The sequence below is a fragment of the Sinocyclocheilus anshuiensis genome, unplaced genomic scaffold, assembly GCF_001515605.1.
Source record: "Sinocyclocheilus anshuiensis isolate Anshui unplaced genomic scaffold, SAMN03320099.WGS_v1.1 scaffold1960, whole genome shotgun sequence".
Taxonomy (NCBI): Eukaryota; Metazoa; Chordata; class Actinopteri; order Cypriniformes; family Cyprinidae; genus Sinocyclocheilus; species Sinocyclocheilus anshuiensis.
Genome location: NW_015557194.1, coordinates 216891 through 231696, shown reverse-complemented (window position 1 = coordinate 231696; position 14806 = coordinate 216891). Strand labels below are relative to the sequence as shown.

The 14806-nt window shown below is 42.2% G+C and overlaps 1 protein-coding gene across 2 annotated transcripts in view; it reads right to left on the bottom strand.

Moving 5' to 3' along the window:
- LOC107678803 (sorting nexin-27-like) overlaps positions 1 to 7489 on the bottom strand; it is a 15802-nt gene extending 8313 nt beyond the window's left edge. The window contains exons 1-4 of one of the 2 annotated variants that reach the window (XM_016474211.1): positions 7044 to 7489; positions 846 to 1077; positions 746 to 756; positions 162 to 343 (exon numbers count right to left, since the gene is read on the bottom strand). In XM_016474211.1, the coding sequence (XP_016329697.1) occupies positions 162 to 343; positions 746 to 756; positions 846 to 1077; positions 7044 to 7366 (748 nt within the window). In that variant the 5' untranslated portion in view covers positions 7367 to 7489. Of the gene's footprint in view, positions 1 to 161; positions 344 to 634; positions 757 to 845; positions 1078 to 7043 lie in introns of both variants that reach the window. The other variant, XM_016474210.1, reaches the window with a different exon arrangement.
- Between the last annotated feature and the right edge of the window lie 7317 nt (positions 7490 to 14806).

The window sequence follows — 14806 nt, the reverse complement described above, 5'->3', positions numbered from 1 at the left end:
GAAAATAGATGAAACCAGGACACATTACAAACAAGACCTGCATTTTTTTTTCAACACTTGCATTTTTTCGTTATTGTAATAAAAAAATAATACATAAGAAATGAAGGCCTGAGGTTAATTTGACACACTTTATTTCCTCCTCTCTCTGTCCTCTGTCTCACCTCTCTCCAGGTATTCCTCCAACCCCCTCCTGCGAGCATCCAGCTGTGGTTCGGACAGAGAGAAGGGCCATTTCCCTGGCAGCTTTGGGAAATTGTAGTTGGAAAACTCTCTCTTCAGGTTCTGATGAAGTATTGCAAACTCCCGGTAACGCTTCAAGCACAGCTGTCTGCCCGACATGTCCCTTTTGTATGACAGGTACCAATACCTTTTTTTTATAATTTTTGTTTTGTTAAAAAAAAAAAAAAAAAAAAGAGTTAAGAGACCAAGGTCACATTTTACCCCCCCAAAAATTACACAATGACGACTATTTTATAACCATTAACATTTTTGTATTTACCCAGTGTTGTTAACTTAAACTAAAACGATTAAAAACATTTTTGGTAAATAAAATAAAATAGGAAAAAAATTAAATAAATTATATATATATATATATATATATTTATTTTTATTTTTTATTTTATAGAAGGGCCATTTCCCTGGCAGCTTTGGGAAATTGTAGTTGGAAAACTCTCTCTTCAGGTTCTGATGAAGTATTGCGAACTCCCGGTAACGCTTCAAGCACAGCTGTCTGCCCGACATGTACACGTTATACACCTAAGACAGGAGGAGCAAGATGACAAAGGTTATTAGCACTAAACAACAGCCAAAAAGTCAAATGCTTTCTTTCTTTCTGCACAACTCACCACAAACTTCTCTGAGTGCTGTTCCACATGTTTGTATGTGGGGACTGAAATGGGGACGGCCTGCTTGTCGCTGTAGTCGCAATTGGGCTGCACTGAGCTTTCCTCACCGCCGTCAAGTCCGTCCACTTCCTGTGCCGGCACGGAGAGCACGGTCAACACCAGCTCCCTCTCTCCAGCCCTGATCAGATCCACCACCTGCTTATGCGTCGCCCCCTCCACGCTCACCCGGTTACTGCAGGAGAGACGCAAAAAAGTGTGTCATGTTACAGGGGTGAAATATTAAGATGAGTTTGGTGTCAGTAAGATTTTTTAAATGCTTTTTAAAGAAGTCTCTTGAGCTCACCAAGGCTGCATTTATTTGATAAAAAAATACAGTCAAATTGTGAAATATTACAATATAAAATATTTAAATATTTTCTATTTGAATATATTTTAAAGAACAGAATTTATTTTAAATAGATTTTTTTTGTAGCAATGTACAGTAAATGTCTTGCTAAATTTTGAATGGCAGTGTACGTCTAGATATGCCAAAGCTCACAGGCGTTCGATGACACTGGGCAAAAATGTTTTTAATTTTAAATGTTTAACTGTGATTTGCATGCAAATAAGCCCTTTAACATATAGTTTTAATTGGACATCTGCATCAAGCAATGAGATCTTCAATAATAAAACAATCCAAACATTGTTTCTTTGTCATTAAAACAAAGGTTACCGTCTTTAAACTGGTAGAATAAGCCACTATACAATTTGAGGAAATGAAACACAGAGTAGTCTACTAAGCAAAGGTTTACATTTCATGTAGGGAACTGCCGATGAACTTTTTAAAAAGCCTCTAGTTATGAATTTTGTGCAGCTGGTTTACAGAGGTTTTTCAGGTCATAAAGGTTGAGGGTCATTGGGATCTCCATTTAGTTATGAATTATTATTGCATGTGCACATGAGCCCAGCAACAATGACAGAGATAGCACATACCACCTGCCCATCACTTATTACCACCATCACTAATTTATAAACCAGGTGACAGATGGCGGGAGACCGTATATTTCATGACGGGATACAATGGGGGCAGACAGAGCTGACAGACCAGCCTTCTACACTACCATGAACCAAATTCATTAGTAATTTGATTGATTATATTAAAAGGGCGAGGGAAATAAAAAATGCAAGGCTCTACTGGAATGATTTATTTAATCTAAATCAATCCACAGTATAAAGACAGCACTTCTAGTAATGGTCAATAGTCCTTCTTTTTACAAACAGAAACATAAAACCGAAAAATATGATACTTGTATTCAGTCAAAACATTATGGGTTCTCTGAACCTAAGAGAACCAATCATCCATACCCAATATGTCAACGTTTCATACTTTAATCCAATTCAATATAAAAACACATGCTGGAAGACTTGAACATGCTGAATAATGAGTTTGCAACAGGAACAAACTGTGTAACATGACATTCACGTGACCAGCTAGTGACTGCAGCGATTCCCTGATAGTCAAAACTTCCTCATTTCAGACTGGAAGTACTGCTAACTGTTAAAAAAAAAAAAAAAAGTTGAAAATGAAAACTTGATATATTATAAACATACCAAATTGATTTTCTTTTCCTTCGTCAACATATTCATGTTTATATTATTGAACCGAGGACAGGCGCTCTCACAAAAGACTGTAAACGGACAAACAGCTCAACACTCATGAATAAACTCAGCCAAGGTTTGTGAACCCACTCCTTCTTCCTCAAAGAAGAGTTCCTCAGGAAACCAGCCCTGGGCTGATGAAACCTTTTACATATTAGCAATATTTCCAAAAAGAATAAAAGATCATATTAAAACATTACATAAATAAATAAATAAGATCTTGAAAGCACCAGTTCCCAAACATTATCCCAAATGACCAGTAGATATTTTAAAATGGTCTAGAAGCAACATTTAAAGGGATTGTCCATCAAAAATGAAATTGTCATAATTTACTCTGCCTCATAACTTTTTTCTTCCATGGAACAGAAAAGAAGGTATTTTTATGGAAGCCCATTTCCGCTAGGGCTGTCAAAAAAAATTTGAATTTCGAATATTCATCGAATTCAAAAAAAAAATCCACATTCGAATGCAAAAACGTTGCATTCGAATTTAAAGGGGTCATATAATAAAAAAAGGTTATTGCGACTTTTTATCTCACAATTCTGACTTTTTTTCTCGCAATTGTGAGTTTACATCTCGCAATTCTGACTTTTTTCTCTTGCAATTCTGACTTTATAACACAAAATTGCAAGTTATAAAGTCAGAATTGTGTGATATAAACTCACAGTTGCGAGATAAAAACTCGCAATTCTCACTTTTTAACACGCAATTGCAAGTTATAAAGTCAGAATTGCGTGATATAAACTCGCAATTGTGAGTTAAAGTCCAATTTTGAGGGGGGTGGGGAGACGGATATGTTCTCAGAATTGCGAGTTTATATCTCACAATTCTGACTTTTTTTCTCAAAATTGTGAGATATAAACTCGCAATTCTGAGAACATATCCGTCTCAAAAAGTTGCAATTACCTTTTTTATTTTTTATTCAGTGGTGGAAACGGGCTTCCATATATTTTGAAGGATGTTGGTAACCAAAGAGTTTCAGGTTTCAGTTGACTTTCACTGTATGAAAAAAAAATACTGTGGAAGTCAATGGGAACCTGAAACTGTTTGAAAGTCATACAGTTTTGGAATGACATGAGGGGGAGTAAATGATGAGAAAAGTTTCATTTTTGGGTGGGCATCCCTTTAACATATAAGATATAATAGAAAACATTCACATTGATTAACACAATAACAAACACAATCTCAAAAAAATCTGTATTTTCAAAGCTGGTTTGTTTGAAACTACTATTTTTTCCCTTAAAACCCTACTAAATGAAACATTCAACGTTCCTAAAGACGTTCCTCAAGAATTTCCGCTTAATTATTGGAGGCAAACTGTAAAGTATATGTTCATATTAGGTGTAAAAGTGAAATGTTGTTTAAATTAACTTGTTAAAGTAAACTTGACCGAGGCTAAATAAGAACCTTCATGTCCCTAATAACCCTTTGCATTTCCTTCCTTTCAAGGAGGGGTAAATGTTTTCATGACATTTTCAATGAATGCAATATGTCAGCGTGGTATAAAATTAGCAACACTGATTCAGATCTTGGTCATTGTGAATAAAAGTTAATTTTTAAAGAGAACATTGAGCAATAAAGTAGTGTAACATCATTTGTTATACAAAAATAATAATTGTAGTCGTCTGACACTAGTGTGCAGTGCATGAATGGTTTCTTTGTTTACATGCCACGAGTTTATCTAGGCCTAATACACACACAAATTAGATGACCACACTGCACATCGAGTTCAGGTGATAAAGACTGTCCGGGGAAAGTGGTTTGAGTGAACTGAAAACAGCACACCACCAGCATTTGTGTGTCCTGCCTGGGACTGGCATTATGAAGAACTACACCACATTCTGTGGCCCTTGGGAAGCCTTATTCAACTTCTGATTTTCCCATAAGATAAAACAGTGACCCCAATACGTCTGATTTTTATAATGCCGATCACGTTACCGGTCACACCTCCAAATGACTAATTATGGCCAGCAACGTGGCTCTATACATGCATAATGCAGCTTATGAGTTAATACTTAATGCAGAGCGTCTGCAAAATATTCACTGAAGGAAGATACTTTCTTATCACTGTTCTCAATGTTCACACAGTCGCTCAATTGCTCAATGACCATTTAATCAGCTGATATTGTGAAATTAATTTTATTAATTAATATTATTCGCCCTGGCTGATTAAAAAGATCAGTCATTCTGTCTAATGTCAAAATTTACTGACAGCCTTGTCAAGGGATATATTTTCAAATATTCTCAGGTGAAGTTTGAGCAAATATTATTTGTTGTTCACATGACATGCCAAAAACTAGAATGCTTGGCAGCCAATATAATACTGATATGGATTAATACTAGAGCCCGACCGATATGTTTTTTTTGGGGCCGATACCGATACCGATATTAGGGAGTAAAAAAGGCAGATACCGATATATCGGCCGATATTCTTTGTGTATATTATAGTACAGTACCAGTCAAAAGTTTGGACACTTTCCCATTCGTGTGTCCAAACATTTGACTGGTACTATATATAGAATACAGTATATACATAAACAGAATATATATACATAAACACATTTTTTGCAATGATCACTCAAATGTGGTGATCAAACACTTATAATGGTGACAGAGATATGTAAGGGCATTTAACAATTTAACAATAAACTTGCGATGAGTGCGATGCACAAAGTAACGGGGTGTTAGCTGTAACACACGTGGTTTGAATATTTATTTGACCATAGTACCATCGCCACCCTCCGCGCGTCGGTAGCCCCCCGGGATCGCTAGATCGGTTGGCGCCGGACCGGCGAATTTAACCACCTGTAACTCCCAAACCCCGGGGGCTATCCAGGCGGGGGTGGTCTCATTCGAAAGAGGGCCTCGAGGCATACACTCGATTCGCGTTCGAGAGGGTTCCTAGCTGAAGAGATCCCCCGAATTTGGTGTGGATTCGCCGCGTCGTTACAGAGATATGGCCGTTCAAAGTTTCAATGGTTTTCCATTGACTTAAGCTTTAAAGCGTTTCATCCAGGTCACCAGTAGCAAACAATGGAGCGCGCTCTGCTGGACAAACTAAGTAATTACACAATTTCAAGCATTTTATCTGCATTATATGTTCTGTAAAAAAAATGTTCATATCGGCGGCATATTAGCCGATACCGATATATCGGCGACAGGCTCATATCGGCCGATAATATCGGCAAAGCGATATATCGGTCGGGCTCTAATTAATACACCTTAATTATGGCATCTGGATTGTATGCATATATACATTACTGTTCAAAAGTTTAGTGTCAATAAGATTTTTTTTTTAAAGCAATAGTTTTATTTTAGCAAGGACACATTAAACTCATCAAAAGTGACAGTAAAGACATTTATAATGTTACATAAGATTTTTTTCTCCAATAAAATATGTTCTTTTGAACTTTCAACAACTACTCATCAAAGAATCCTGAAACAAAATTGAACGGTTTCCAAAAGAAGAAGAAAAATAAATGTTTCTTGAAATTATTATTTGAATGATCTCTGAATGATGTGGCATTGAAGTGTAATGGCTGCTGAACATTTGGCTTTGCCATCACAGAAACAAATTATAATGTCAAACATTTTCAAATAAATTGTAATAATGTCTCACATTGTTTTTTTTTATTGTATTTTTTATCTAATAAAAGCAGCCTTGCAAGCATGAGACTTTTCAAAAACATTAAAAAGTCCTACTGGCCCGAAACTTTTACGGTAGTGTATAATAAAAAACATTTTTACACAACATTCACTAAAAATATCAGAAATCAGCAATTGTGTATTCATTTTTAAGCTTGTTCAAACGTACACAAGGGACGCTATATTAAGCAGCAAAATGGACATCTCAAAGCTGCCACATATTGGGATATTTATCTCTAAATATCATGTAAAATGTGTGTTTCTTTAAATGTATCAATTTTATGTAATCTTATTTGCTATTATGTGTGCATTATATCGGCCAGCCAGCGCTCCATATACAAGTATTAGCCATTAAAACACATACGAGCTAACCACTACTTTTATAGACTGCCTTCTTTTTAAAATGATCAATCATATGCACTTCCAAGGCCAGGATATTACTGACACTCACAGCAAGTACAATTTAAGATGCTAACGTGTCAGGACCTATATTTATCAGCTGCATCAGTGATAAGAGATCAATATGACAGCATGTGATCATGCTACTGTCATGTATCAACAAGTCACCGGGCGCGAGATTCTTCTGGATTTATGACACATAAGCGTCAATGGAACCACGCGCGAATTATTTAACACACCAAACCAATGACCCTGTTGCACAACAAACGTTTACCGTTTGAGAACTTCCCACTGCGCGTTATCTGCTCACGTCTTACATAATAATGATCTGTTTATTGTATTAGCAGGGATGTGCACGAGCACGAAAGCTTAAACAAGTCCACAGATCCTTATGCTAACGTGTAAAAATAACGTCAAGCCAACAGTGCGCCTGGGTAACTGTCAAACAGACTGACAGCAGAGCAGTGCTGATTTCTAGGCTGAAATGAGAAATAAAGTGGGAAATAAAAGACTTACACCTCTAGTATTCTGTCTCCTTTCCCTATACCGGCCCGGTCCGCCGCACCACCGGGTAGCACGGCGCTGACATGCTGGAGAGGAGCGTACAGCTCCCCGTTAATGCTCCGCAGCTGGCCGCCTTCACTCCCTTGACCGCGGACGTTGAATCCATATCCCGATTCCGACTTTACGATCCGAACCACGCGCGGACCCGAGGTCACCATGGTCGGGGTCTGGCTTCCAGAACCGTCCATCCCCGACCCGTTAAAGCGGGGCGCTGCTGCGGGTAGCAGTGACGGAGGAGCGGGCCGAGCAGTCTCATCTCCTTCGATTTCCGCCATCTTTAACTCGTTTTTTTTTTTATTTTTACCCCCACTCCTCCCGTAGGCCTTCAAAACAACAAGCCAGAAATAAGCTTGACCCGCCCAACCATCACAAGACTTCTTTCACTTTCTCTCCCAGACTATGTCCAGTGTCTTTAGAGGGGGCCAGAGGGCCTCTGTGGAGGCTGTCAGTTTTTGTTGAATTATGGTAGAGGATATCCCGTAGCTATACGTTTACAAGGCACAAGTGGAAGGTTGAAGAAAGTTTAAAGAGCTACAGCGATACAATTTCACCATAGCAAATTATTAAAAGTATAATTAGATACCAGAATGTAATATATAAAGGAGACCGGGTCAAGCTGTCACTTTTTTGTACGTTGGTTTCAAAAACCTAGTTAATAATTTTTTTGTGAATTTATCTATACAAAAATCTATACAAAATCTATAACATCATCTTTTTAGCTGTTGTGTGAACAATTGAACTAAGGTAAATAAAACCACACTGACATACATTCTGACAAATATCAACTGTCAGATTCAGATTTGACTTAATTTTCAATTTATTATTATTATTATTATTATTTCTTCAGATTTCAACTGAAAGGTTGAACTATGTTCTCAGCGAAGAATACTTTTCATATGTTGGTGCAAGTTGTCATATTTTTATTTTTTTTTACCAAAACTTTAATATATTGTTCATTATTTATTTATATATTTATTTTTCATTTAAATTTTTTGTTTAATTTTTCTTTATATGTCGTAACTAACTGTATGTAGTATAACTTCATATTGACCTGGGGTATAAGGTCAAATCAGAAGTTTTCACAGGAGTAAATTGAAACAACTAGTCGTAGTTCCCTCTCATAGGCTCACTCAGATGCTGCGATGACGTCATCGCTTTGGGAACACCTTCGATGTGACGAATGTCTGAAGCCCTTATACCATCAGGCCAATACACTGGCCAAATAGCACTTAGCACCGGCCCCAATGCGCACGTAGGTGAGCTATATCAGCGTGCTGCGCGCTATTTAATCAGATTTCATTTCCTTCAGGAAGCGAATCATCTGTCGCCCGTAGGAAAGCGTTCTTTTTGTCGTGTTCTTAGCTAATTCCTTCGAAAGAGCAGTTTACTCCTCTTCAGCAGACACGATGAGCTACAGGAGATGCATCGAGCCGTGTGACAGGTTTATCGCAGGAGGAGACACTCATGACAGGTGCGTGCAATGTTTGGGCCTACAACACGCTCAAGCGGCCTTTCTGATTGTCGTAATTTGCGGCCTACCCCGGAAGCTCGCGATGCGATGTCTTTCGGGTGTATGCCGTATGACGAAGACGTGCTGTCCACAGTGGCCTCCGATTCGGAGGATTTATTGGGTGAAGTGTGCAGTTCTCTCCCTCCAAGTGGACAGGAGAAACGCACCTCCCCTTCTTACAGCGAACTATTAGACGTTGTAACGCACGCTGTGGATAAGCTGGGGTTAGAGTGGGATAGCGAGCCAGCGCAAAATCAGATCCAGTCGAAACTGGACGATCGATTTTTGTCTAGCCGCACTCCGTCTCAGCCCCGTAGGCCTCTCCCCTTCTTCCAAGACCTCCACCACGAGGTTTCGAGGTCTTGGAAACAACCTTTTTCGGCGCGCATCACTAATCCCGCTGCCGCTGATTTCGCCACGGTTTCTAAAATGGCGGATCACAGCTATGCGGCGATGCCGGCCGTAGAAGAAACTCTCGCGGCACATCTTGCTCCAAATTCCGCTCCGTCTTGGAAGTCACGCCCTCTGCTGCCGTCCAAGCCGTGTAGGGTTACTTCCGCTTGAATGGGAAAATCTTACATGGCCGCGGGGCAGGCCGCGGCTACACTCCATTCTATGGGTGTACTCCAGTCTTATCAGGCAGATGTGCTCAAGGAGCTGGATGAGGGAGAGGGCCTGACCCCAGAGGCCGTTAAAGAGCTCAGACGAGCTACTGACTTGGCGCTTAGGGCTACCAAGCACATGGCTCGGGCAGTGGGCAGGTCCATGGCAGGTTTAGTGTCAGCTGAGCGCCATCTTTGGCTCACTCTCACTGACATTAAGGAGAAGGACAGGACTTTTCTTTTGGACACCCCCATTTCGAGTGACGGTCTGTTCGGAGATTCGGTCACTACGGTCGTGGAGAACTTTCGAGCAGCGAAACAGCAGTCTGCCACGTTTCGCCAGCTCATCCTGCGCAGGGCTAGGGAAGTAGAGCGTCAGCCACCTGCGGCTCGTTCACGCTCGTCCTCTTTGCAGCACCCTCGCGAGGCCCAGCGGCATGAGCCATCGCCTAAGTTACCCCCTCGTAAGGACTGGGGTCCTAGGTCTCGCCCACCTGCTCACCCACGGCAATGCAAGCGGTTAGACCTGAGTTCGACGGCCAAGGCCTCTCATTCTCAGGCTCCTAATAGCAGTTCCTGATTCCTCTGCTCGTCTTCGGAGGCCAGGCCCTCCTTTAGAGAGAGTGTACGAACCGCACAAGCGTATTCGACTCTCTCGCTGTGGCCTCCAGACTCCGATCTTGACGGTCCCGCCGCATATTGCGCCTCGGGCAGTTTTAGATCGAGTCCTTACGACGAGCACCTCCTCGGATACTCTGCGCGTTCCAGCCTTCAGAGTTCGAGAGAAAGCCCAAGGGTCATGCGAGCATGGCCCGTTTATGACGGCCTCCAAAGCTCCCACTTTTGGGGTGGTAGGCAGGCCCGACAGGACAATCGGACATCTTCCCATTATATTTTTTCCTCCACTCAGGTGCTCCGGGACCCTATACGGGAGAATCAGGTGAACGTTCCAACCGTAGAATGTCTAAAACCCCTGGCAGACTATTGGGCCGCGTGGAGACACCTGCCCGATGTTTCACGATGGGTACTACGCATCGTTCGACACGGTTACACCATCCAGTTTCGGAAAGGGCCACCTCCTTTCAGTGGGGTTCTTCCTATGATGGTACGTCCTGGGGAGGCCTCGATTTTAAGTCAGAAAATCGTGTCACTCCTAGAGAAAGGGGCTATAGAGGAGATACTCCCCACTCAGATGGAGTCAGGCTTCTACAGCCGGTATTTTGTTGTGCCCAAGAAAGATGGTGGTTTACGTCCGATTTTGGACTTACGTCGTCTAAATCTTGTGCTCAGAGTGAGCAAGTTCAAGATGTTAACAGTGAAGTCCATTCTGTCTCAGGTCCAATCCGGAGATTGGTTTGTGACCATCGATCTAAAGGATGCATACTTTCACATCCAGATCGTCAGGAGGCACAGGAAGTTCCTCAGGTTTGCTTTCGAGGGCAAAGCATACCAATACTGTGTTCTTCCGTTCGGACTAGCTTTGGCTCCTCGAACGTTTACAAAATGTATGGACGCAGCTCTGGCCCCGTTGCGGCTCCAGGGCGTCCGAATTTTGAACTACCTGGATGATTGGCTAATATTAGCTCAATCTCAGGATCAGGCACGGATACATTGAGATCTGGTACTCGATCATCTGAGGAGCCTAGGGCCATATCGGCAGGACATGCACTCGTAGGAGGTGCTTCGGTTGGTCGTCACACCCTGGTGTCACGTTTTATGCAGGGTTCGAGACGGCTTAGGCCTTTCCGCCCAGCTCGAGTTCCTTCTTGGGACTTATCAGTTGTGTTGGAGGGCCTGACAGGCCATCCTTTTGAACCGATGGAGTCTGTGTCAGAGAAGCTCTTGACCCTCAAGACGGTTCTTTTGGTGGCTTTATCCTCCCTTAAGAGAGTAGGGGATCTGCAGGCTCTCTCCATCAGTCCTTTGTATATGGACTTTGCCCCAGGGCTGGTTAAAGTCTTTTTGCGACCTAGGCCTGATTATGTTACTAAGGTCGCTTCGACTCTGTTTCGCTTTCAGCAAGTGGACAGGGCGCCGAGTACATGTAGGCCTGTGTCTCAGGCTGTTGGGTCTGATGGCGGCAGCGTCCCCTGTAGTTCAGTTGGGCCTGCTCCACATGCGACCATTTCAGTGGTGGACCAAGAGCCAGAACATTTCACATCCCTGTCATCCTCTTCACAGAATTACAGTGACACGCAAGGGCTTTCGTGCTTTAAGCCCGTGGATGAGACAGGAGGGAGTCCAGATGGGGACATTGTGTCGCCGCAAGACGGTCACTACGGAGATGCTTGCGGTTCTCCTGGCTCTCAAACAGTTCTTACCCCACCCACTCAGTCGTGGTTCTCAGACCTGGTCAGTCTGCTAGCGGGCCCTCCATGGGAGGTTCCCCTCAGACACGATCTGTTGACACAAGCTCGGGGCATGATTTGGCATCCTCGACCGGAATTATGGAGGTTATGGGCGTGGCCCTTGAGCGGAGTACGCTAATGTGTTCTGGTCTCTCGGCTGAGATTACCGACACTATTATGAATTCTAGGGCTCCCTCCACGAGACGCTTATATGCTTTCAAGTGGAGACGTTTTGCCTCTTGGTGTAGACAGCGCATTTTGGATCCAGTCCACTGCCTCATTGGTTCAGTACTGGAGTTTCTTCAGAGTCGTTTCTCTGAAGGGGTTACCCCCGCCACTCTTAAAGTGTACGTGGCAGCCATATCAGCAGGGCATGCACTCGTAGAGGGTGTTTCGGTTGGTTGTCACCCCCTAGTCTCACATTTTATGCAGGGATCGAGACGGCTTAGGCCTTTCCGCCCAGCCCGAGTTCCTTCTTGGGACTTATCGATTGTGTTGGAGGGCCTGACAGGCCATCCCTTTGAACCGATGGAGTCGGTGTCAGAGAAGTTACTGACCATTAAGACCGTTCTTTTGGTGGCTTTATCCTCCCTCAAGAGGGTAGGGGACTTGCAGGCTCTCTCCATTAGTCCTTCGTGTATGGACTTTGCACCAGGACTGGTAAAAGTATTTTTGCGACCTAGGCCTGATTATGTTCCTAAGGTCGCTTCAACTCCGTTTCGCTTTCAGCAAGTGGTTTTGGAGGCTTTTTCCCCAGCCGAGAAGGGGTCAGTTGCCCTGAATCTCTGTCCGGTTAGGGCACTTAGGACCTACGTTGACCGCACGGCTCAGTGGCGTAGATCTGATCAGTTGTTCGTGTGTTTTGGTGGTAAGAACAGAGGTTCTGCTGTCACTAAACAGCGGATGTCACACTGGATAGTGGAGGCTATTTCTTTGGCCTATGAGGCGCGTGGCTTGACTTCGCCTCTAGGGGTGCGTGCTCATTCTACAAGAGCAGTGGCTTCTTCTCAGGCCTTCTTTAAAGGGTCTTCGTTGGAAGATGTTTGTGCTGCGGCAGGATGGTCATCTCCTAGCACATTCATCAAGTTTTATAGTCTGGACGTAGGGATGGCTCCTGGCTCCCGGGTCTTATCCGCTTGAGCAGACGCTTTCCTTGGTCTTCCAGCTATCTAAGGTACGTCAGGAGTTATGGCGTTCCCAAAGCGATGACGTCATCGCAGCATCGAAGTGAGCCTATGAGAGGGAACATCTCGGTTACGTATATGTAATCTTGGTTCCCTGAATAGGGGAACGAGATGCTGCGATGCTGGGCCATTCCGTACTTTGATAGCACTTCCTTCGTAAATCAGTGTAAATCTGATGAAATAGCGCGCAGCACGCTGATATAGCTCACCTACATGCGCATTGGGGGCGGTGCTAAGCGCTATTTGGCCAATGAATTGGCGTGATGGTATAAGGGCTTCAGACATTCGTCACACCGAAGGTGTTCCCAAAGCGATGACGTCATCGCAGCATCTCGTTCCCCTATTCAGGGAACCAAGGTTACATACATAACCGAGATGTTTCCCCTATACTTTATACTCAGTCACACATTAGTAAGATTAAATGTTGTATTTTGATCATTTAGATGGCAATGTGTGATCCGAAATAATGATAAAGCAACATAAATTACATAAATTTTGACAGCAACATACTTTTGGATAAAGCAACATAGTCCAAAATAAGTCATTCATCAACTGTGTTGGTCTTACTGAATTATAAAACTAGAGCGACATCTAGTGGATTTGTTACCACAGTTCAAATGGTATGACACTACAGTCCTAGGGTGGATACGATTAGCTGACTAATTAATCGTGATAGCACTAAAAATATATACTTTAATCTGATCACACTGAACAATTACAGCCAGTGTCAATGCTGCTACACAAAAAAATGTGCAAAAATTGTACCTTTAGGAGTTCAGCTTAGAAGGACAATGGGTGTTTCTCAAATGGAAGTCTGCATCCTCCGAAGGCTGCATATCTCGGCTGCCACACCATCAAACGTCGCTGAAGGCCATCTCAATCGCAAGGATCCTTGGAAGGCATCCTTCGTTTCGCTTCCTTCATTCAGCTGAATTTGAAGGATGCATGGGATGTATCCTCCGCGACTTTCAATCACCCACAATCCGTTGTACCCATTCCATTTCATGAAAACAAACTGACGAAAAACGATTAGGTACCGAGCTTGTCTGAATTTATGATGAAATGTAAGACAAAAATAATGTTTTCAGACATGAAAGCATAGATGTTATTTTTTGTTTTGGTGTAAATTACTCACTAAACGCTAAACTGCCAATAATGTAAGCCACCGGGAGACTAGACGGCTGTGATTCATTGTATTGCATTAATAGAAAGCCAAATAATGTAATGATTTGTAATGCAAAGTATTTTTCCAAAACTAAGTTTTATTAGTATTTTCGTGCCGTGGCGGTGACGGCGGGAACATATGTGACGTAGCCACGCACACTTATTAGCCTGTCTCATTCTAGCGTTTAATGCCGAGGAGGACTCTAGCCTACAAGACTCTGAAGCACTGAGCTAGGAAGGACGCAGCCTCGGTAGGATGCAGCCTTCCGTTTGAGAAGCACCCATAGTATGTAGTACGGATCTTGTGCGGGTCTTTTCTGCCCTCTTGTGGCATACGAGGAAACGTACGAAACAATTTTGCAGTAGGGATTATTTGGTTTGCTGACGGGATGGTTTGCTAGCCTATTTGTATTTTTAGCAGTGCAAACAAGGTGGCTAACTGACTGAAATTTAGCAACACTGGCAAAGCCCTGTGTAAGTCAGCAAGACTGTGATGACTTGGTTACTTGGCAATGTGCTGTGGTCAAAAGATCTGCTCATGCATATCATGCATATTTGTCTTGTGCCAGTGGATTAATTTTTTATTCCTTTTATTTGTCTTTATTGCTATTATAGTAGTAGCATTAGTATTAATAGTTTTAATAGTACATATTATGTAATATTATATATTATTATTATTACCTTTATTTGACCCTCTAACTGTAACACTTTCTATTCTATTTTAATTCTACTTCATCTATATTGATCTTTTTTTATTTTTTATTCTTTATTAAAAAAAAACAAACACTAGTTTTCTTTTTTTTTCTTCTATTATATCTACTTGTTTTTCTTTGTTTGTGTGTGTGTGTATAATATATATATATATATATATATATATACCTTGCTACGTGTACTGCGTTAGGCTAAC